Source organism: Somniosus microcephalus, chromosome 1 (assembly GCF_052327205.1).
Source record: "Somniosus microcephalus isolate GS21.2 chromosome 1, FLI_Smic_1.0, whole genome shotgun sequence".
In the NCBI taxonomy this organism is placed as follows: domain Eukaryota; kingdom Metazoa; phylum Chordata; class Chondrichthyes; order Squaliformes; family Somniosidae; genus Somniosus; species Somniosus microcephalus.
This window is the reverse complement of record NC_140987.1, coordinates 63,915,786-63,936,919: the sequence shown is the minus strand read 5'-3', so window position 1 is coordinate 63,936,919 and position 21,134 is coordinate 63,915,786. Positions and strand designations below refer to the sequence as shown.

At 48.2% G+C, this 21,134-nt stretch overlaps 1 protein-coding gene across 3 annotated transcripts in view; it reads left to right on the top strand.

Annotated features, from left to right (window-relative positions):
- Window positions 1-21,134, top strand: part of LOC147124141 (UDP-glucose:glycoprotein glucosyltransferase 1-like) — a 149,232-nt gene that overhangs the window by 25,718 nt on the left and 102,380 nt on the right. For all 3 annotated transcript variants that reach the window (XM_085982723.1, XM_085982715.1, XM_085982731.1), the window contains exon 3: window positions 3,417-3,536. In XM_085982723.1, coding sequence (XP_085838849.1) covers window positions 3,417-3,536 — 120 coding nt within the window. The remainder of the gene's footprint in view (window positions 1-3,416; window positions 3,537-21,134) is intronic.

Here is a 21,134-nt window from a genome sequence, read left to right as displayed (position 1 = left end):
CTTCCCAGGAGGCGGGTACCTCAAGGCGGGAAGGGGATTAGTGCCAATTAACTGCCTGTTAACAGGCAGTTTTTTGGCTAATCCCTATTTTGCCACCTAAAGTGTGGGCTTCCCGATGGCTCCGAACCTCGCGAGGCGAGCCGTGGGTCTGCGGGGGTCGGAGGGGCCTAAATGTCCGGTGTGCAGGAGAGTGATGAGTGCAAGTGTGGAGAGGTAAGTGTGTGAGGTGAGTCTAAAGTGTTTTAATACGTTTACTTACCTTTGCTTCTTCCTCCAGGCTTCATCCCTTTAGGCTGCGGAGCTGCCTCATCTCACTGGTAGAGAAAGCAGAATGGCCGCTGCAGCAGCCTTCTGCTTTCTGCTCAGGAAAGCTTTTTAATTGAGTCTTCAGTAAAGGACACAACTTAGAAGACAGATTGTCAGTGTTTGACAGCTTCACAGAGCCGTCAAACGATGACAATTCATCTGTCAAAAAATCTTGACAAATGAAACGTCATACACTGACGTTCTCTGTCACCGGCTTTCCTTTAATTGGCCTGCTAAGCCCGCTGAGCGGGCTTAACAAGATCAATCAGGGGAAAATAGTGTGGGTTGGCCGGCCGTCAATGGAGGCGGGACTAAAACCCGACAAGCAGCAGTCACGCCTCCATCACGTCCCCATTGATAAAATCACCCCCTAGATTTCAGGTCAATGACCTTTCGTCAGAACTGGAAAAAGTTAGAGGTGTAACAGATTTTAAGCAAGTGCAGGGGCAGGGAAAGAGGGGAGGAAAGAACAAAAATGAAGGTCTGTGATCAGGTGGAAGGCAGGAGAGATTAAAACACAAAAGGGATGATGGTGCAAGGCAAAAGGAGATAGCAATGGGACAAGTTAAAAAACAAAATATGATTCTAGAAGAGGTGTAAATGGGAATGGCAGAATCATCAACAGCTGCCATGTGTAAAAATGGGGCCAGAGGTTATGGTCTGAAATTGTTGAACTCGATGTTGGGTCCAGAAGGCTGTAAATGCCTAATCGAAAGATGAGGTGCTGTTCCACGAGCTTACATTGAGCCTCGTTGTAACAGTGTAAGAGGCCGATTTACCCGGGCTAGATCTATTCTCAACCCACTGAAATTGGTCCTCCTCCAATTAAGTATTTTTACTCTAGATTGTTCTCTCTCTCTCTCCCCAGTCCCTCTCTCTATCTCTCCCCAATCTCTCTATGTTGCTCCTTGTCCTTTTCCATAGCTAATCTAAACCTTATGATACTGTGATCACTGTTCCCACTGTGGCCATAAACTTTTAGGTGTCGGGCTCCTTCCAGCCTGGAGCAGATGATATTTGCAACATCTCCCAGTTTGCTGTCCACTGTTGCATAAGGGAGGTCTCTGTATTCCAAGAGAGCTGAATACATTTAATTTTCTCTTGCCGGAGACCAGCAGGTGGAGCAAGCATGCGGCTTTGCGAGGATTGCAGGCTTCCCCATGGTGCAGGGTGCCATTAACTGCACGCAAGTCGCTCTGCAAGTGCCGCGTGTCAACTGCGCAACCAAAAGGGATTCTACTCCCTCAACATGTGCTGGTGTGCGACCATACGAAGTAAATCATGCAGCTCAATGCCCTTTATCCTGGCAGCAGTCATGATGCCTTCATTCTGCGGCAGTCCGCTGTCCCATTTGCATTTGAGACACTGACAAACTAGAGGGTGGCTACTGGGTGGCAAGGGCTATGATTAGCAATGTAGGGGGCATGATTAAGAAGTTTGCAGATGATACAAAAATTGTCCATGCGGTTGATAGTGAGGAAGAAAGCTGCAGACTAAAGGAAGATATCAAGTGGCAAATGGAATTCAATCCAGAGAAGTGTGAGGTAATGCATTTGGGGAGGGCTAACAAGGCAAGGGAATAAGCAATAAATGGTGGGATACTGAGAAGTGTAGGTGAACAGAGGGACCTTGGAGTGCATATCCACAGATTCCTGAAGGTAGCAGGACAGGTTGATAAGATGGTTAAGAAGGCATGTGGGATACTTTCCTTTATTAACCGAGGCATAGAATATAAGAACAGAGAGGTTATGCTTGAACTGTTATGCCACAGCTAGAATATTGTGTGCAGTTCTGGTCACCACACTACAGGAAAGATGTGATTGCACTAGCGAAGGTACAGAGGAGATTTACGAGGATGTTGCCATGACTGGAGAATTTTAGCTACGAGGTAAGATTGGATAGGCTGGGGTTATTTTCTTTAGAACAGAGGAGGCTGAGGGGAGACTTAATTGCAGTGTATAAAATTATGAGTGGCCTAGATAGGAAGGACTTACTTCCCGTAGCAGAGATGTCAATAACCAGGGGGCATAGATTTAAAGTAATTGGTAGAAGGATTAGAGGGAAGTTGAGGAGAACCTTTTTCACCCAAAGGGTGGTGGGGGTCTGGAACTCACTGCCTGAAAGGGTGGTAGAGGCAGAAACCCTCATCACATTTAAAAAGTACTTGGATATGCACTTGAAGTGCCATAATCTACAAGGCTATGGACCAAGAGCTGGAAAGTGGGATTAGGCTGGATAGCTCTTTTACAGTCGGCACAGACACGATGGGCCAAATGGCCTCCTTCTGTGCTGTAAATTTCTATGATTCGAAAGCCTCTTTTTACCAAACAGTACTAATTGACTCTTCTTTGGTCCTGGTGGGAGGTGGAGAGCACTCTTTCCTGTTACATTTCTCAAAATGTAATTGTTAGTATTAGATGCCTGGATCATGAGATTGCTATCAGCTCAGCATTTAGCTGGAGTAACAACAGAAAATGCTGGAAAAACTCAGCAGGCCAGGCAACACCTGTGGAGAGAAATTAGAGTCGACGTTTCGGGTGAACCCTTTTTCAAAACAGGAGTAGCTTTTTTAGCTGAAGTAGTTTGATTTCAATTGGATTAAAATCAGGTGGTTTCCACAAAGACTGGTGTTCTGCTTTGCCAAGTTACCACCCAGGCATTGAAGTTGAAAATGATCCCCATGTGTGTAAATCAAACCATGGTAAATTATTACACTGAATTCAATAAATCTAATAAATTGTGAGCTAGCACCAGAAAAATAACCACAAAGGTTCTAGGACTGTTATGAAAATCCAACTGGTTAACTAACATCCTACAGAGAAGGACACTTGCTACCCATACCCTGTTTGGCATATATATAACTTTAGGAGCCCCTTTCACACCTTGCACCCTTCTCTGACCAGTGGAGCAGGCAGGTCATCTAAACAAGGCTTCTGCCAATGTGATGTTGGGCTGAGTTACCAAGAAATGCATGGGAACAATCTGGGATGCCTGTTCCCACTAATTTCCCTCCCCTAAAATTATTAGCTGTCCAATATTGAGAGTTTCATTGAAACAACTGTATTAGTGGATCTTGAGCATATTTACTGTCCTGTTTCTTTTTGTTTTAGTGGATCAATGACCTGGAAAGGGACCAAAAGTACCGCTCTTGGCCATCAAGTTATCAAGAATTATTGCGGCCAACCTTCCCTGGTGTTATACGACAAATTCGGCGCAACTTTTTCAATTTGGTAAGTATTGCAAAATAAAGATACTAAGTTAATTATATGGATTTTTTGTTATCAGACCACTATTAATCTGATAATGGGTACAGAGACTTAGATATGATGGAAGTGAAACCTCATTCCTTATCTTCTGTAAAATTAATCATCCCTGAACAGTGTCTTACATGATCTAGCAGTGCAGTAAACCTGTAGGCATTACTGGCTGTTGGCGTAGTAGAACCTATGATGGTGAATTCCGAATCATTTTGATTTGGGGTGGGAGGAAGAAGAGAGATAATGGCCTAAAAATTCGGTTGGTTTGCGCCTCCTGTTCGTGCCCTAAAAGCAAAATTCAACGGGAGGTTAGTGGCGGCGGTAACCGTTAATGCCCTGCTACGCTGCGCCGCCGGCAATGATGTAATCGCCCTGCGCAGCGCCCCGCTTGCACTCCGGCCGTGATCTTCGGTAGCGCCCCCTGACTTACCGCCGGACGCTATGTCCGACGGGGTCAGTGGGGCCTACCTGCGGCCGGGGCAACGCAAATTAAAGGCGAGGTGCCGGGCGGCCAATTTTGTTGCTGGCCGCCTGCCAGCACCTGCCCCTGTTGCCGTCGCTGGCCTCCTGACCAGCCCCCCCACAGAGTGCTGGCTGCGCTCTGTGAGCCCAGCACTTCTCTTGAATGCCGGGCTCTTTTGCCGGCACTCCGATCCCAGGTGGTTCAGCTGACCCCGGGTTGCGCTGCACTAGGCCCCTCCCCTTTAATAAGGGGAGGAAGGCCTGCAGTACCGCGCTGCAGAACATAGCACCGCGATATTCCCTCGCAGCCCCCCAAGAGGGTGGCATGACGTTTCCAGTAGCGCCCCGCTTCCCTCTTGGGGCGCTACTGATGAATTTTGGCCGCGGGGTCATAGAGTCATAGAGTTATACAGCACAGAAAGAGGCCCTTCGGCCCATCGTGTCTGCGCCGTCCATCAATCCCTGTCCAGCTAATCCCATTTTCCAGCATTTGGTCCATAGCCTTGTATGCAATGGCATTTCAAGTGCTCATCCAAATGCTTCTTGAATGTTGTGAGGGTTCCTGCCTTTACCACCCTTTCAGGCAGTGAGTTCCAGATTCCAACCACCCTCTGGGTGAAAAAGTTCCTCCTCAAATCCCCTCTAAACCTCCTGCCCCTTACCTTGAATCTATGCCCCCTTGTTATTGACCCCCCTACTAAGGGGAAAAGTTCCTCTTTATCTACCCTATCTATGCCCCTCATCATTTTGTACACCTCAATCAGGTCCCCCCTCAGCCTTCTTTGCTCCAAGGAAAACAACCCCAGCCTGTTTAGTCTTTCTTCATAGCTGAGGCGCTCCATCCCAGGTAACATCCTGGTGAATCTTCTCTGCACCCTCTCCAAAGCAATCACATCCTTCCTATAGTGAGGTGACCAGAACTGCACACAGTACTCCAGCTGTGGCCTCACCAGCGTTTTGTACAGCTCCATCATAACCTCCCTGCTCTTATATTCTATGCCTCGGCTAATGAAGGCAAGTATCCCATATGCCTTTTTAACCACCTTATCTACCTGTTCCGCTGCCTTCAGGGATCTATGTACATGTACACCAAGGTCCCTCTGACCCTCTGTACTTCCTAGGGTCCTACCACTCATTGTGTATTCCCTTGCCTTATTTGTCCGTCCAAAATGCATCACCTCGCACTTTTCAGGGTTAAATTCCATTTGCCACTTTTCCGCCCATCTGACCAACCCGTTTATATCGTCCTGTAGCCTGAGGCTTTCCTCCTCGCAATTTACCACCCCACCAATTTTCGTGTCATCTGCGAACTTACTGATCATACCTTTTTTTTGGGGCACTAAAAGTAGTGCCCCGGCGAAGTTAGCACCCCAAAGGGGGCGCGACTCAATTTTCCCCCCAATGATTTGCAGTATAGTGGAGTTCATTCCGTACGCAGTTACAATCTTTTTTAAGGCAAGGGATACATCTGGTTTTAACAAATTAATTACTTATGTAATGTACATATTTAAGAAACAAGTTTTTTTTGAACGAGTGCATTCCTGTTATTAAAAATAAAAAAATAATGTTCTAAAAAAACTTAGCACTTCATCCTATATATCTCAAAGCAAAGGCTATGGGTCCCCACAACATCCCAGCTGTCATGCTGAAGACTTGTGCTCCAGAACTAGCCGTGCCTCTAGACAAGCCGTTCCAGTACAGCTACAACACTGGCATCTACCTGGCAATGTGGAAAATTGCCCAGGTGTGTCCTGTCCACAAAAAGCAGGACAAATCCAATCCGGTCAATTAGGCAGTGTCCTAGGCCCAACCATCTTCAGCTGCTTCATCAATGACCTTCCCTCCATCACAAGGTTAGAAGTGGGGATGTTCGCTGATGATTGCATAGGGAAGCAGTCCATGCCCGCATGTAGCAAGTCGTGGACGACATTCAGGCTTAGGCTGATAATTGGCAAGTAACATTCGCGCCACAGAAGTGCCAGGTAATGTCCATCTAACCACCTCCCCTTGACAAGCAATGGCTTTACCATCGCCGAATCCCCTACCATCAACATCCTGGGGGTCACCATTGACCAAAAACTTAACTGGACCAGCCACATAAATACTATGGCTACAAGAGCAGGTCAGAAGGCTGGGTATTCTTCTCACATCCTGACTCCCCAAAGCCTTGCCACCATTACAAGGCACAAGTCAGGAGTGTGATGGAATACTCTCCACTTGCCTGGATGAGTGCAGCTCCAACAACACTCAAGAAGATCGACACCATCCAGGACAAAGCAGCCCGCTTGATTGGCACCACATCGACCACCTTAAACATTCACTCCCTCCACCACTGGCACACTGTGGCTGCAGTGTGTACCATCCACAAGATGCACTGCAGCAACTCGCCAAGGCTTCTTCGGCAGCACCTCCCAAACCCGCGACCTCTACCACCTAGAAGGACAAGGGCAGCAGGCGCATGGGAACACCATCAGCTCCAAGTTCCCCTCCAAGTCACACACCATCCTGACTTGGAAGTATATCGCCGTCCCTTCATCATCACTGGGTCAAAATCCTGGTACCCCCCTCCTAACAGCACTGTGGGAGTACCTTCAGCACACGGACTGCAGCGGTTCAAGAAGGCGGCTCATCAGCACCTTCTCGAGACCAATTTGGGATGGGCAATAAATGCTGCCCTTGCCAGTGATGCCCACATCCCATGAACAAATTAATAAAATAAATTGCCCGAATGCTCTTCTATTACTCTTTAAAATTTTATTTGAAAAAGCTTCTGCTGTTCAACTGACACCTTTAAGTGTTTGTTGACATACTGTTCCCATAATTGACATTCATTATTCCAAACATGTCTTTACATAATCAATCTATGCCTGGGCTCCAGCTGGAACATTCGACATTGTTGTTTTGGCTCTCTCAATTCTCTTGAAGTACCTATTTCAGTTAATGCTTTCAAATTACGTAAATCTCGAATTAGTTCTAGGATGCCCTTGGATGAGGGCAGCATGCTTTATGGAAAGATTTGTCTCATGTCAGCAATTATAAGACTTGGCATCTGACATTACAGTTCTGATACAGCTACATAATCCTTTATTCCACCTTGGCTTTGGAAAGATCATTGGTATTGGCCATCTCCAAAAAGGGGGACTTTTGGCAGACACAAAGGACTAAAGACAGAGGAAGCCCTAGAGGAGTATAAAAAGTGCAGGGGGATACTTAAAAAAGAAATTAGGAGAGCGAGGAGGGGCCATGAAATAACACTGGCGAGCAAAATAAAGGAAAATCCTAAGGTGTTTTATAAGTATATTAAGGGCAATAGGATAACTAGGGAAAGAGTATGGCCCATTAGGGACTAAAGTGGCAAGCTGTGTGTAGAGCCAGAGGATGTAGGTGGGGTTTTAAATGATTTTTTTGCATCTGTGTTCACTATGGAGAAGGACGATGTGGACACAGAAATCGGGCAGGGGGACTGTGATATACTTGAATGAACATATTAGCATTGAGAGGGAGGAGGTACTAGCGGTTTTAGCAGGCTTAAAAGTGGATAAATCCCCAGGCCCGGACGAGATGTATCCCAGGCTACTATGTGAGGCAAAGGAGGAGATTGCAGGGGCTCTGACAGAAATTTTCAGAACCTCTCTGGCCACAGGGGATGTGCCAGAGGACTGGAGAACAGCTAACGTAGTACCATTATTCAAGAATGGTAGTAGGGATAAACCAGGGAATTACAGGCCAGTGAGCCTAACATCAGTGGTAGGGAAATTATTGGAAAAAATTCTGAGGGACAGAATTAGTCTCCACTTGGAGAGGCAAGGATTAATTAGGCATAGCCAGCATGGCTTTGTCAAGGGAAGATCATGTCTGACCAATTTGATTGAATTTTTTGAGGTGTGTGGTTGAGGGTAGTGCAGTGGATGTGGTTTACATGGATTTCAGTAAGGCTTTTGATAAAGTCCCGCATAGGAGACTGGTCAGGAAGGTAAGAGCCCATGGGATCCAGGGTGCCTTGGCACATTGGATCCAAAACTGGCTTAGTGGCAGAAGGCAGAGGGTGATGGTGGAAGGTTGTTTTTGTGACTGGAAGCCTGTGTCCAGTGGGGTACCGCAGGGATCGGTGCTGGGTCCCTTGCTGTTTGTGGTCTACATTAATGATTTGGATGTGAATGTAAAAGGTATGATCAGTAAGTTCGCAGATGACACGAAAATTGGTGGGGTGGTAAATAGCGAGGAGGGAAGCCTCAGGCTACAGGACGATATAGATGGGTTGGTCAGATGGGCGGAACAGTGGCAAATGGAATTTAACATTGAAAAGTGTGAGGTGATGCATTTTGGATGGACTAACAAGGCAAGGGAATACACAATGAATGGTAAGACCCTAGGAAAGACAGAGGATCAGAGGGACCTTGGTGTGCATGTACATAGATCCCTGAAGGCAGCAGAACAGGTGGATAAGGTGGATAAGGCATATGGGATACTTGCCTTCATTAGCCGAGGCATAGAATATAAGAGCAGGGGGGTTATGATGGAGTTGTACAAAACGCTGGTAAGGCCACAGCTGGAGTACTGTGTGCAGTTCTGGTCGCCACACTATAGGAAGGATGTGATTGCTTTGGAGAGTGTGCAGAGGAGATTTACCAGGATGTTACCTGGGCTGGAGCGCTTCAGCTATGAAGAAAGACTGGACAGGCTGGGGTTGTTTTCCTTGGAGCAGAGAAGGCTGAGGGGGGACCTGATTGAGGTATACAAAATTATGAGGGGCATAGATAGGGTAGATAGAAAGGAACTTTTCCCCTTAGTAGAGGGGTCAATAACAAGGGGGCATAGATTCAAGGTAAGGGACAAGAGGTTTAGAGGGGATTTGAGGAAAAACTTTTTCACCCAGAGGGTGGTTGGAATCTGGAACTCACTGCCTGAAAGGTTGGTAGAGGCAGGAACCCTCACAACATTCAAGAAGCATTTGGATGAGCACTTGAAATGCCATAGCATACAAGGCTACGGACCAAATGCTGGAAAATGGGATTAGATTAGACAGGGCTTGATGGCCAGCGCGGAAGCGATGGGCCAAAGGGCCTCTTTCTGTGCTGTATAACTCTATGACTCTATGACTCCATTGCATGTATTTGGTTCCATTTGTTATGGCCAGCAGAGAGATTGCAGTCATTGAATCTTATAGCACAGAGGGGGCCATTTGGCCCATCGTGCCTGTGCCGGCTCTCTGAAAGAGCTGTACAATTTAGTCCCTCTCCCCAGCTTTTTCCCCATAACCCTGCAAATTAGTTCTCTTCAAGTACATGTTTAATTGTCTTTTGAAAGTTTCTATGGAATCTGATTCTACCACCCTTTCAGGTAGTGCATTCCACATCATCATAATCCTCTGTGAAATAATTTCTCCTCATTTCCCCTCGTGTTCTTTTGCCAACTATTTTAAATCTGTCACCTCTGGTTACCAACCCACTTGCCAGAGGAGACAGTTTCTCCTTATTCGCTCTTTCAAAAGCCCTCATAATTTGGAATATCTCTATTAGGTTTCCCTTAATCTTCTCTGATCTAAGGAGAACAATCCCAGCTTCCCCAATCTCGCCACATAACTGAACTCCCTCATCCCTGGTATCATCCTGGTAAACCTCCTCTGTACCTTCTCCAGGGCCTTGACATCCTTCCTAAAGTGTGGTGCCCAGGATTGTTAGTCTGATGCCTAACCAGTGATTTCTAAAGGTTTTTGTATTCAATGCCCCTATTTACAAAGCCAAGTATAGAAACATAGAAACATAGAAGATAGGAGCAGGAGTAGGCCATTCGGCCCCTCGAGCCTGCTCCGCCATTCAATGAGATCATGGCTGATCATCCAAGTTCAGTACCCTGTCCCTGCCTTCTCCCCATATCTCTTGAACCCTTTAGCCTTAAGAAATATATCTAACTCCTTCTTGAATATATTTAATGAATTGGCCTCAACTGCCTTCTGTGGTAGAGAATTCCACAGGTTCACCACTCTCTGGGTGAAGAAATTCCTCCTCATCTCTGTCCTAAATGGCTTACCCTTTATCCTTAAACTGTGACCCCTAGTTCTGGACTCCCCGGCCATCGGGAACATCCTTCCTGCATCTAGTCTGTCTAGTCCTGTTAGAATTTTATAAGTTTCAATGAGATCCCCTCTCATTCTTCTAAACTCCAGCAAGGATAAGCCCAATCGACCCAATCTCTCCTCATACGTCATTCCTGCCATCCCAGGTATCAGTCTGGTGAATCTTTGCTGCACTCCCTCCATGGCAAGAACATCCTTCCTCAGATAAGGCGACCAAAACTGCACACAATACTCAAGATGTGGTCTCACCAAGGCCCTGTACAACTGCAGCAAGACATCCTTGTTCCTGTACTCGAACCCTCTCGCTACGAAGGCCAACATACCATTTGCCTTCTTAACCGCCTGCTGCACCTGCATGCTTACCTTCAGCGACTGGTGCACAAGGACACCCAGGTCTCGTTGCACTTCCCCTTCTCCCAATCTATTGCCATTCAGATCTGCCTTCCTGTTTTTGCCACCAAAATGGATAACCTCGCATTTATGTCCACGGATGTTGCCTGACCTGCTGAGTTTTTCCAGCATTTTCTGTTGTTATTTCGCATTTATCCACATCTGCCATGCATCTGCCCAATCACCCACCCAGCTTTGTGTCGTCTGCAAACTTGGAGATATTACATCTAATTCCCTCGTCTAGATCATTAATATATATTGTGAATAGCTGGGGTCCTAGGACCGTTTCTTGTGGTACCCCACTAGTCCCTGCCTGCCACTCGGAAAAAGACCCATTTATTCCAACTCTTTGCTTCCTGTCTGCCAACCAGTTCTCTATCCGAGTCAGTACCTTGCCCCCAATCCCATGTGCCTTAACTTTACACGCTAATCTCTTATGCGGCACCATTTCGAAAGCCTTCTGAAAGTCCAAATACACCACATCCACTGGTTCTCCCTTATCTATTTTACCAGTTACATCCTCAAAAAATTCCAGTAGATTAGTCAAGCATGATTTACCTTTTGTAAATCCATGTTGACTTTGTCCGATCCTGTCACTGTTATCCAAGTGCTCTGCTATTACATCTTTTATAATGGATTCTAGCATTTTCCCCACTACCGATGTCAGGCTTATAATTCCCCGTTTTCTCTCTACTACCTTTTTTGAATAGTGGGGTAACATTAGCTACCCTCCAATCCATGGGAACTGTTACAGAGTCTATAGAATTTTAGAAGATGACCAGCAATGCATCTACTATTTCTAGGGCCACTTCCTTAACTACCCTAGGATGTAGATTATCAGGCCCTGGGGATTTATCAGCCTTCAATCCCGTCAATTTCTCTAACACCATTTCCCTACAAATACTGATTTCTATCAGTTCCTCCCTTTCATTAGACCCTATGTTCCCCGACATCTCTGGGAGGTTATTTGTGTCCTCCTTTGTGAAGACAGAACCAAAGTATGTATTTAATTGGTCTGCCATTTCTTTGTTCCCCATTATAAATTCCCCTGATTCTGACTGCAAGGACCTTCGCTTGACTTCACCAATCTTCTTATCTTCACATAGCTACAGAAGCTTTTGCAGTCAGTTTTTATGTTCCCTGAAAGCTTACTCTCATACTCTATTTTCCCCCTCTTAATTAATCCCTTTGTCCTCCTTTGTTGAATCCTAAACTGCTCCCAATCCTCAGGTTTGCTGCTTTTTCTGGCCAATTTATATGTCCTCTCCTTGGATCTTATGCTATCCCTAATTTCCCTTGTTCACCATGGTTGATTCACCTTTTTTGTTTTATTTTTATGCCAAACAGGGATGAACAAATTCTGTAGTTCATCCATGCGATCTTTAAATGTTTGCCATTGCCTATCCACCATCAACCCTTTGAGTAACATTCCCCAATCAATCCTACCCAACTCGCGCCTCATACCATCGTAGTTTCCTTTATTTAAATTCAGGACCCTAGGCCTAGAAATTCACTTGGGCGTGGGCAGCTCGCTCGCGGCCAAAAGTTAGCGCTGGGCGGGGAGGCATTAGCGCACGCCGTATATTCGTCTTCTGCGCCCCAATTCGGAAGCGGGCGCTATACCAGGGTGTGCCCGCCTCCGTTTGGGGCGCTGCAACTGAATATCGGCGCGCTAGTTGCCGCAGCGCCACCCGGTGCGGCAGGCTGCGGTACTGCAGGCCTCCTCCTTCTCTTAAGGGGGAGGTGCCTGCAACGGCCGGAGCCCCGATCGCGAGTGCCGGCAAAAGAGCCCGGCACAACGGAGAAGTGCCGGGCTCCACGGAAACCAGCCGGCAATGCCGCGGGGGGGGGGGTGGAGGAGGCCGGGGAAGGAGGTGCGGGCAGGCGGCCGCCGAAAAAGCGGCCGGCCGCACCTTCCGCTTTAAAGCGCCCCACTATGGCAGCAGGACGGCCCCGTTTTCTGGTCGCTGTTTGCGCCCGCTTCGGAGGAGGCAGCCACAAATAAATATGGGGATCGGCGCAGTTTCGGGGCGTTACGGGCCACTGCGCACACCGATGACGTCATCGGTCCCGGCGCAGCGCTAACGGCTACCGCCGCCAATACCGCTGCACTCAATTTCCGCGCTACCACCCCGCCGGCGCAAAAGACCTCTTTAGGCGCTAAGTGGGCGCAAGGCCCACTGAATTTCTAGGCCCTAGTCTCTGAGTCAAATACTTCACTCTCCATCTTAATGAAGAAATCTATCATATTATGATCGCTGCGCCCCAAGGGGCCTCGCACAACAAGATTGCTAATTATTCCTTTCTCATTACATAATACCCAGTTTAAGATGGCCTGATCTCTAGTTGGTTCCTCGACATAGTGGTCCAGGAAACCATCCCATATACACTCCAGGAATTCCTCCTCCAAATTATTGTTACTGATTTGGTTAGTCCAATCTATATGTAGATTAAAGTCACCCGTGATAACTGCTGTGCCCTTATTGCACGCGTCTCTAATTTCCCATTTAATGCCATCTCCAACCTCCGCATTACTGTTTGGGGGTCTGTATACAACTGCCACTAACGTTTTCTGTCCCTTCATATTTCTCAGCTCTACCCATACATATTTATCCGGTTTCCTCCCACAGTTCAAAGATGTGCGGGGTTAGGTTGATTGGCCATGATAAAAATTGACCCTTAGTGTTAGGGGGATTAAATACACGGGGATAGGGTGGGATATGTGTTGGTGTAGGGGTTACGGGGATCGGGTGGGATATGTGTCGGTGCAGGCTCGATGGGCCGAAATGGCCTCTATCTGTACTGTGAGATTTCTGTGATTTCTGTGATTTCTCTGTGATATTCTACATCATCAGAGCTAATATCCTTCCTTACAATTGTGTTAATCTCCTCTTTAACCAGCAATGCTACCCCACCTCCTCCTTTTTGCCTGTCTTTCCTGAATATTGAATAACCCTGGATGTTGAGTTCCCAGCCCTGGTCACCCTGGAGCCAAGTTTCTGTAATCCCAATCATATCATGTCCATTTACATCTATTTGCGCAGCTAATTTATCCACCTTATTACGAATGCTCCTCGCATTAAGACACAAAGCCTTCAGGCTTGTTTTTTTAACACTCTTAGACCTTTTAGAATTATTATTTACTGTGGCCATGTTTGATTTAAACCCTTGATTACTCTGACTGCCACTTTTGCTTTTCTCTGTAGTGTATGTGCCTTTAAGAGTCCCAGGTGTGCTGTAATGCCGGTAATGGCCACTCGGGCTATATAAGCCTGTATATTGTGTATATCCGTTAGAACCCCCCCCCAGACTTTGCTTAGTAAACACCTATGAACCAACTCCTGTCTTCAGTGTCTCTATCAACACACGGACACTACATTCTCCTTCCTGTCTTTTGCTTCTATCCTTGTTTCCCTCTCCTCTGTCTCCCTGCACAGGTTCCGAATCCCCTGCCATTTTAGTTTAAACCCTCCCCCATAGCACTAGCAAACACTCCCCCTAGGACATCGGTCCCAGTCCTGCCCAGGTGCAAACCGTCCGTTTTGTACTGGTCACACCTCCCCCAGAACCGGTTCCAATGTCCCAGGAATTTGAATCCCTCCACCTTGCACCATTCCTCTAGCCACGTATTCATCTGAAATATCCTTCTATTTCTACTCTGACTCGCACATGGGATTACTACCTTTGAGGTCCTATTTTTTAATTTACCTCCTAACTCCCTATATTCAGCTTTTAGGACCTCATCCCGTTTTTTACCTATATCGTTGGTACCTATATGCACCACGACAACTGGCTGTTCACCCTCCCCTTCCAAAATGTTCTGCAGCCACTCCGAGACATCCTTGCCCCTTGCACCAGGGAGGCAGCATGCCATCCTGGAGTCTCGTTTGCGGCCGCAGAAACGCCTATCTATTCCCCTTACAATAGAATCCCCTATCACTATAGCTCTCCCACTCTTTTTCCTCCCGTCCTGTGCAGCAGAATCACCCATGGTGCCAGGAAGTTGGCTGCTTGCTGCCTTCCTGTGATAAGCCATCTCCCTCACCAACATCCAAAGCGGTATATCTGTTTGAGAGGGGGATAGCCTCAGGGGACCCCTGCACTACCCGCCTGCGCCTACTACTCTGCCTGATGGTCACCCATTCTCTTCTTGCCTGTGCAGCCTTTACCTGCGGTGTGACCAACTCCCTAAACGTGCTACCCACGACGTCCTCAGCATCGCGAATGCTCCAGTATGCATCCATTCGCAGCTCCAGCGCCGCAATGCAGTCTGCCAGTAGTTGTAGCTGGATACACTTCCCACACACATTGTTGCCAGGGACACAGGAAGTGTCCCTGATTTCCCACATAGTGCAGGAGGAGCATATCACGGCGCCGAGCTGTGCTGCCGTGACTTACCCTTTAATTAATTTAAATTTAATTAAATCAAATCAACCCCACCAATTACTCTACAATTAAATGATATACTCAAGGGCCCTTGTTTAACAGCAGTCCCTGTTGCACATCAGAGACCCTAGAAACTATAAACCACAAAATTTAAGTTTGGAAAAAACGAGAAAGAGAGAAATACTCACCAACCAATCACTTACCTGCTTTCTGGTGACGTCACACTTCGATTACTTTTTACTTCTCTCTCCCACTCTCGGTGCTCTGAAATTGGTAAGCCTACCTGTGCCTCGGGCTCTCCTTTTTTCGCCGCTGCCGCTTGGCCGCTCCTCCCAGGTCCGCACTGCCGCCGCCGCTGCTGCTGCTGTATCCCATTCACTTTCTTAACTGACTTAACAACTTGCCCTGCCACCTTCAAGGATTTGTGAATATGCACCCCCAGGTCCCAGTCGTAGGGAAGCCTTTGCTTCGGAAAGTGGATAGCCATGTGTATCATAAAGACAACACCTATAAGATAGTGAGTTGCCTACCTGGAGCTAAAGCAGTACATACTGAAGAGAGGTTAGCAGGGGGCATGAAGACGTACCACCACTGAGAGAGAATGTAATAATAAAATGACAATTTTAGATGGGTAGTTTTCTTTATAAATGCAGGCATAGGAATTTACATTGGAAATACAGAAGTCAGAATGCAGAACTTTAAAATGGGGATTGAATTACAGCTGCATGCCTTGGTCCAGTTATCTGCCACCCTCTAATCCCTCTTACCTTGAAGACTATCTTTGGTTTTGACTCCCCGTTGTAATGGGATTAACTAGCGTAATATTACAAATATTACATTTTCTGTCATTTGTTTCCATTCTAATTTCCTATGTCCATTGAAATGGAAACTGGCTATGTAAACTTGTCACATTGTAATTACATACTCTTCCAGTGGAGGAAGTATTATGTCACCGCTGGCAGGAGGGTGTAATTACAGTGTGACAAGTTTACATGGGCATTTTCCATTATAAATATGGACATAACGTATAAAGGAAAGATAAAAACAAGACCAGAATGTATGACTTTAAAATGGCAATAAAATTACATCTACATGTACTAGTCCAATTGTCTTCTGCCCTCTAACCCTGTTTCACTTGAAAACTACACTTGGGCCGGAATTTTTCTTACCTTGCTGTCCGTGGCGTGTCACAGCCCCGCTACTGGCTCCATCACGCTGTAGAAAATGAACTTACCTTAATGGAGCCTACTAAGCCCACCCATCGCGTTACCCAGCCCAATGAGATGGAGCGAGTCTGGTGACATCATTCATGACACGTTTTAAGCCGGGATCCTTAAAGGGACCCTGGCCACATTAAATTTTGGGGGAGAAATTCGGTTGGTTAGCGCCTCCCAGGCACGGCGATGTTAGCGCTGCTGGTGAAATTCACGTGGCGGTTTGCGGTGGCGCTAAACACGACTACCACGATTTCCTGCGCCCAGAGATCGTTACGTCATCCAGCCGCGCATCGCCCCGGTAGCGCCCCGGACTGGAAATTCATTTTCAGCACCTGCTGTTAGCAACGACAGGTAGAGGAGGCGGCTGGCAGTCAGCTGGGAGCTGCAAGAATGTTATTTGAAGGCATGCACTTCCTGGTTTTTTTTGGCAGCAAACAATGCTGCCTTGTCACTTTGACAGAAGCAGACAGGCGTTTTGACCTATTTGAGGTTTTCCTGCTTGAAGGAGTTTTGCTCCTGAGAAAAATTATCAGGTTCATTTGTCTTATTGCAACATTTCCAACACTTAATGGGGGCTGTACTGGCACGGGACCTCGCACTCCAGCTTCACCGTCGGAGGCAGCGGAGGTGGAGAGAAAGATTGGAAAACATGGCCAGAGGGAGGAGGGACAACAAGACTCTCAACAGGAGGCCTTACCCTCCCGGGAGCATTTCTCCTACATTCATCTGTCAGAGGAGCAGCGCCTTAGAGGCTCCGCTTCAGCGAGGAGGTGGTCACACAGCTCTACCACCTCCTGCAGCCAGAACTCCAGCCTCAGCTCAGGACCAGATCGTCTCTCTCAGTGGCAGTTAAGGTCATAGTTGCTCTCAATTTCTACGCCAGCAGCTCCTTCCAAGCTTCAACATGGGATATTGCAAACATTTCACAGTTCGTCGTCCATTGCTGCATCCGGGAGGTCACAGATGCTCTGTACAGAAGGAGAAGGGAGTACATTTCATTCCCCATGACCAGAGAGAAACAGGATGAACGCTTATGTGGCTTTGCAAGGATAGTGGCCTTCCCCATAGTTCAGGGCGCCATTGACTGCACCCACGTGGCATTGAGGGCACCTCATCACAATGCAGAGTTGTTCCGCAACCGCAAAGGCTACCACTCTCTGAACGTTCAATTGATGTGCGACCACAGACAGCGCATCCTCGCTGTCAATGCCCGTTATCCTGGCAGCAGCCATGATGCATTCATCCTGCGACAGACCGGTGTCCCAGCACTGTTCCAACCACCACATGAAGCTCATGGCTGGCTGCTCGGAGACAAGGGTTATCTACTCGCCACCTGGCTGATGGGCTGATGACACCCCTCCACATCCCCAACACTCCAGCTCAGCACGCATACAATGAGAGCCATAGCGCCACCAGGAACCTGATCGAGCAGACTATCGGTGTGCTAAAGCAACGGTTCCTCTGCCTTGACTGCTCTGGAGGAGCCCTGCAGTACTCCCCTGATCGAGTCTCCGTTTTCATTGTGTGCTGCATGCTGCACAACCTGGCCATTCTGAGGGTCCAGCCATTGGCACCAGGGATTGCAGGGCCACCTCAGGAGGAAGAAGAGGGAGAGGAGGAGGAGGAGGAGGATGAAGAGGAGGAGGAGCAGCATCAACGTAGGAGGGAGCCACTCAATGTTGCTTCTGCAAGGGCCGTTCGTGAACACCTCATTACTCAGCGCTTCCAATAAATGAGAGAGCAGATGGCATTTGCGCAGAACAACCACATCATTACAACCAGCTCGCAGCTCCTATCACCAGGCAAAGCTCAAATGAGAAACATCACAAAATTTGCTACATCGAAATAAACATTTATTATTCTGCACAACTCTCTCTTATCAAACACAACCAATAATAAACAATTTATGAACAAACACAACTGGTTCTTAGCAAACTGAACTATTTCTTACCAAACTGAACAATATATTTACAAACACATCAACTTTGTACACATGCTCCCCCCATTTGCTATTAACATTTTATTTACTGGGCCTTCTTCAATGATTTCCCTCCCCATTGCAATTCCCCCCTCCTAACCCTACTGCTCCTCCGTAATGTGGCCCAGTGGCTGCTGAGTCTGGGAGCAAGAGACTGCAGATGGCCTTGCAGGATGTCCTCGACCAACTCTGGGTCTGGTGGGCCCGGCTGCATACTGCACCAACTCAGCAAGGGCGGCAGCAGTCTGGGATGGCTGGGTTACAGGCTGTGGCAAGTGCAATGGCGGAGTGGCAGTGATGGGAGCAGGAATGCTGTCATCCTGAGAGAGGACAGCAACTTCCTGCTTGACCGACACACTGCCACTCTCCCGGGGCAGAACCTCAGCATCTGGAGCAATCTGCTCGAGCACAGATTGCTGACCTGCTGCGGCACCGTGAGATCCCCGGTGGACAGTGTGCGACCCAGCGACGATGGCAGCAGTCAGTTCTTGCGTGGCATCAATCTGAGACTGCATGAGAGCAGTCTGAGATTGGATATCACCAACTACTGACTTCATTACAGCACGAAGCCTTTGCATTGCCTCGGCCTGTGCTGCTATGGCTGCTGCCACCTTATCCATGACACGCGGCATGAGGTCTAGGTCCCCACAGTCTTCTGTGAGTCAACCATCCTCTGCAAAGTGCCATGGATGGGGTCGATGGTTTGCGCAGAGATGAGTGCAATGCTGGAGGCAGACTCCTCCACGCTCCTAGCCAGTGCATCCATGCTCACGGGCACCCTTGCCATTGCACCCATGAGCTCAGTATGCATGGTCATCACCTGTGTGGTCATCGCCTCCACATCAAGGTCCTCATCTGAGTCCTGTGCAGCAGAACTCGTGCGCGAACTCACCCGGGGAGATGGCCCCCAAGCCTCCCTTCCCCCATGATGTTGCTGCAGCCCACTGGGTCCCGGAGCTTCACCCACATTAGACCCATCTTCTAGCTTCCCCTCCAGCGACCACGTGGCCCCATTATCGGATGTCTCGCCCTCGGGAGACACAGGCAGTGAGAATCCAGTTGGTGTTCCTCCTCCTCTCCCGCGCCGCTGCCACTGGGAGGCTGAGGAACAGGCTGGTCAGATGGTGGCTGATTATCTGAAAGCATTAAGGCACAAGAGTGGGTTTAATGTCAGGGGAGGGGGGCAGGAAGGGAGCAAGAAATGAAGACAGTATACTTTGATAGAAAGTGGGAAAGGCTTGTGTTGTGAGGGGTAAGTGGTATGAGAGAAGAGGGAGCGGTGAAGAACCGTTGTTGTCCCCAAGGGGATCGACCTCTCTGACTGCCACAACGCCCACGACCTGGGCTGCGATAATGCTGTGCACTCACTCCTCCAGCTATGTGAGGGGGTGCAGGTCCGCCTCACCTCCTCCCGTTCATAGCTGCTCCCTCCTGTTACGAGCAATCTTGGCCTGCTAGAAAAAGGAAAGCGTGTGAGTGAGTGTGCAGCTATGTGTTTGGCAGGTGTGCCTACCATAGTTGAATAGCTGTTAATGTATGCAAGGCGTGAGATGTGCATGTCACTTTTAGTAGATGGGCATAGTTGGTGGGTGAGTGTTGGGGATGTGGCGGTTTATACTGTGTGTGCACAGAGTGAAGTTGAGATGGTGGGATGTCGAGGTTTTTGAAGCATGTACTCACCCTGACCACCCGAGTGAGGTCGTTGAACTTCTTGCGGCACTGGGTGGGAGTCCTTTGGACCACGCTTCTGGACAAGATGTACTGGGCAACCTTCCCCCACATCCTTCTGAACTCCTGTGGCAATGGCCTCCTGCCAGTGTCTGGGCATCAGCGATCCACAGCCGCAACCAGAGCCTCCAAGGCATGGTCGCTGAACCGGCGAGTTCTCTCCCTGGGCCTCTGATCAGCCATGACTTCTTTGAGTGAAGGCTTGCAGTTCCTTGCAGGCCCAGTTCACAAGCAGCAATGATCATAGAGAGGCTGTGCAGCATGATTGAACCTCCCCTTTAAGAACTGGAAGGTGCCAGTCTGTCTAACGACTTTCTAATTGACAACGCCAGAACTTGATTAGCGCTCTGAAGGTAGCACCCCTACACTGCGACGTTAGCACCCTAAGAGAAGTGTGCAGCACTTGATTTTGCGCTCCACTTCCCTCTTGGGGCACTAAAATTCAATTTCGCGGTCGCGACGCTAATTAGCACCGGGCACTAAAGTTAGCGCCCAGGCGATGTTAGCGCTCCAAAATGGTTGATACCGAATTTTTCCCCCTAAAGATTTTTGAAGACAGCGCCCAGATTCTCCGACTCCTCCCTGGAAGTCCTGCTGCAGGGATTTTGAGCACGCAGGAACATCCTGTTCCCTGGGGATGGACGCAAGAGACCTTTCAGTGAGACCAAGAGGGCATGGCTGGAGATCGCGGAGGAGGTCAGCAGCAGGGGTGTTGTCAGGCAGTTCTGGATCCAGTGCCGCAAAAGATTTAATGATCTCATGAGGCCAGGAAAGATGAGTGCAATGCTACATTCAACTAAAACATGATGTGCGTGTCACCCCAACCCCATCACTCAGCCTTCCCATGCCTACTCCTGCACGTCAATCCTCACACCAACCTACCTTACAAGGTGCACCCATCCCTCACTCTCAATGCACCGACTTACATCCCCATCTGACTAGCCATCACTGACACTCGCCCTCATCCTAGTGCAATCAGAGGAAGTAACAATATAGAATGAGGCCATTTGGCAATGTCAACCCACTCCCTCATAATTACAGATGTAGGCCATCCATTCCTTACACTCATTCCTCACTCTCACTTAAAGTTCTCTTCTTTCCTTCCTTGCTAGAGAAGAGAGCCCAGAACAACAGGGAGAGGCAACGAACTGGAGGTGGCCCCCCAATGTTCACCAACTTGACTCCAGCAGAGGAGGAGGCACAAGAAATCAATAGAGTTGCAGAGCTGCTGGCGGTGGGAGATAGAGAGAGAGGGGGACCTTCAGCAACCTAGTGACAGAATTAAATCTCACACAGCCACATGGTATACAAGTCACTCATGAAGTCAGCAGCCA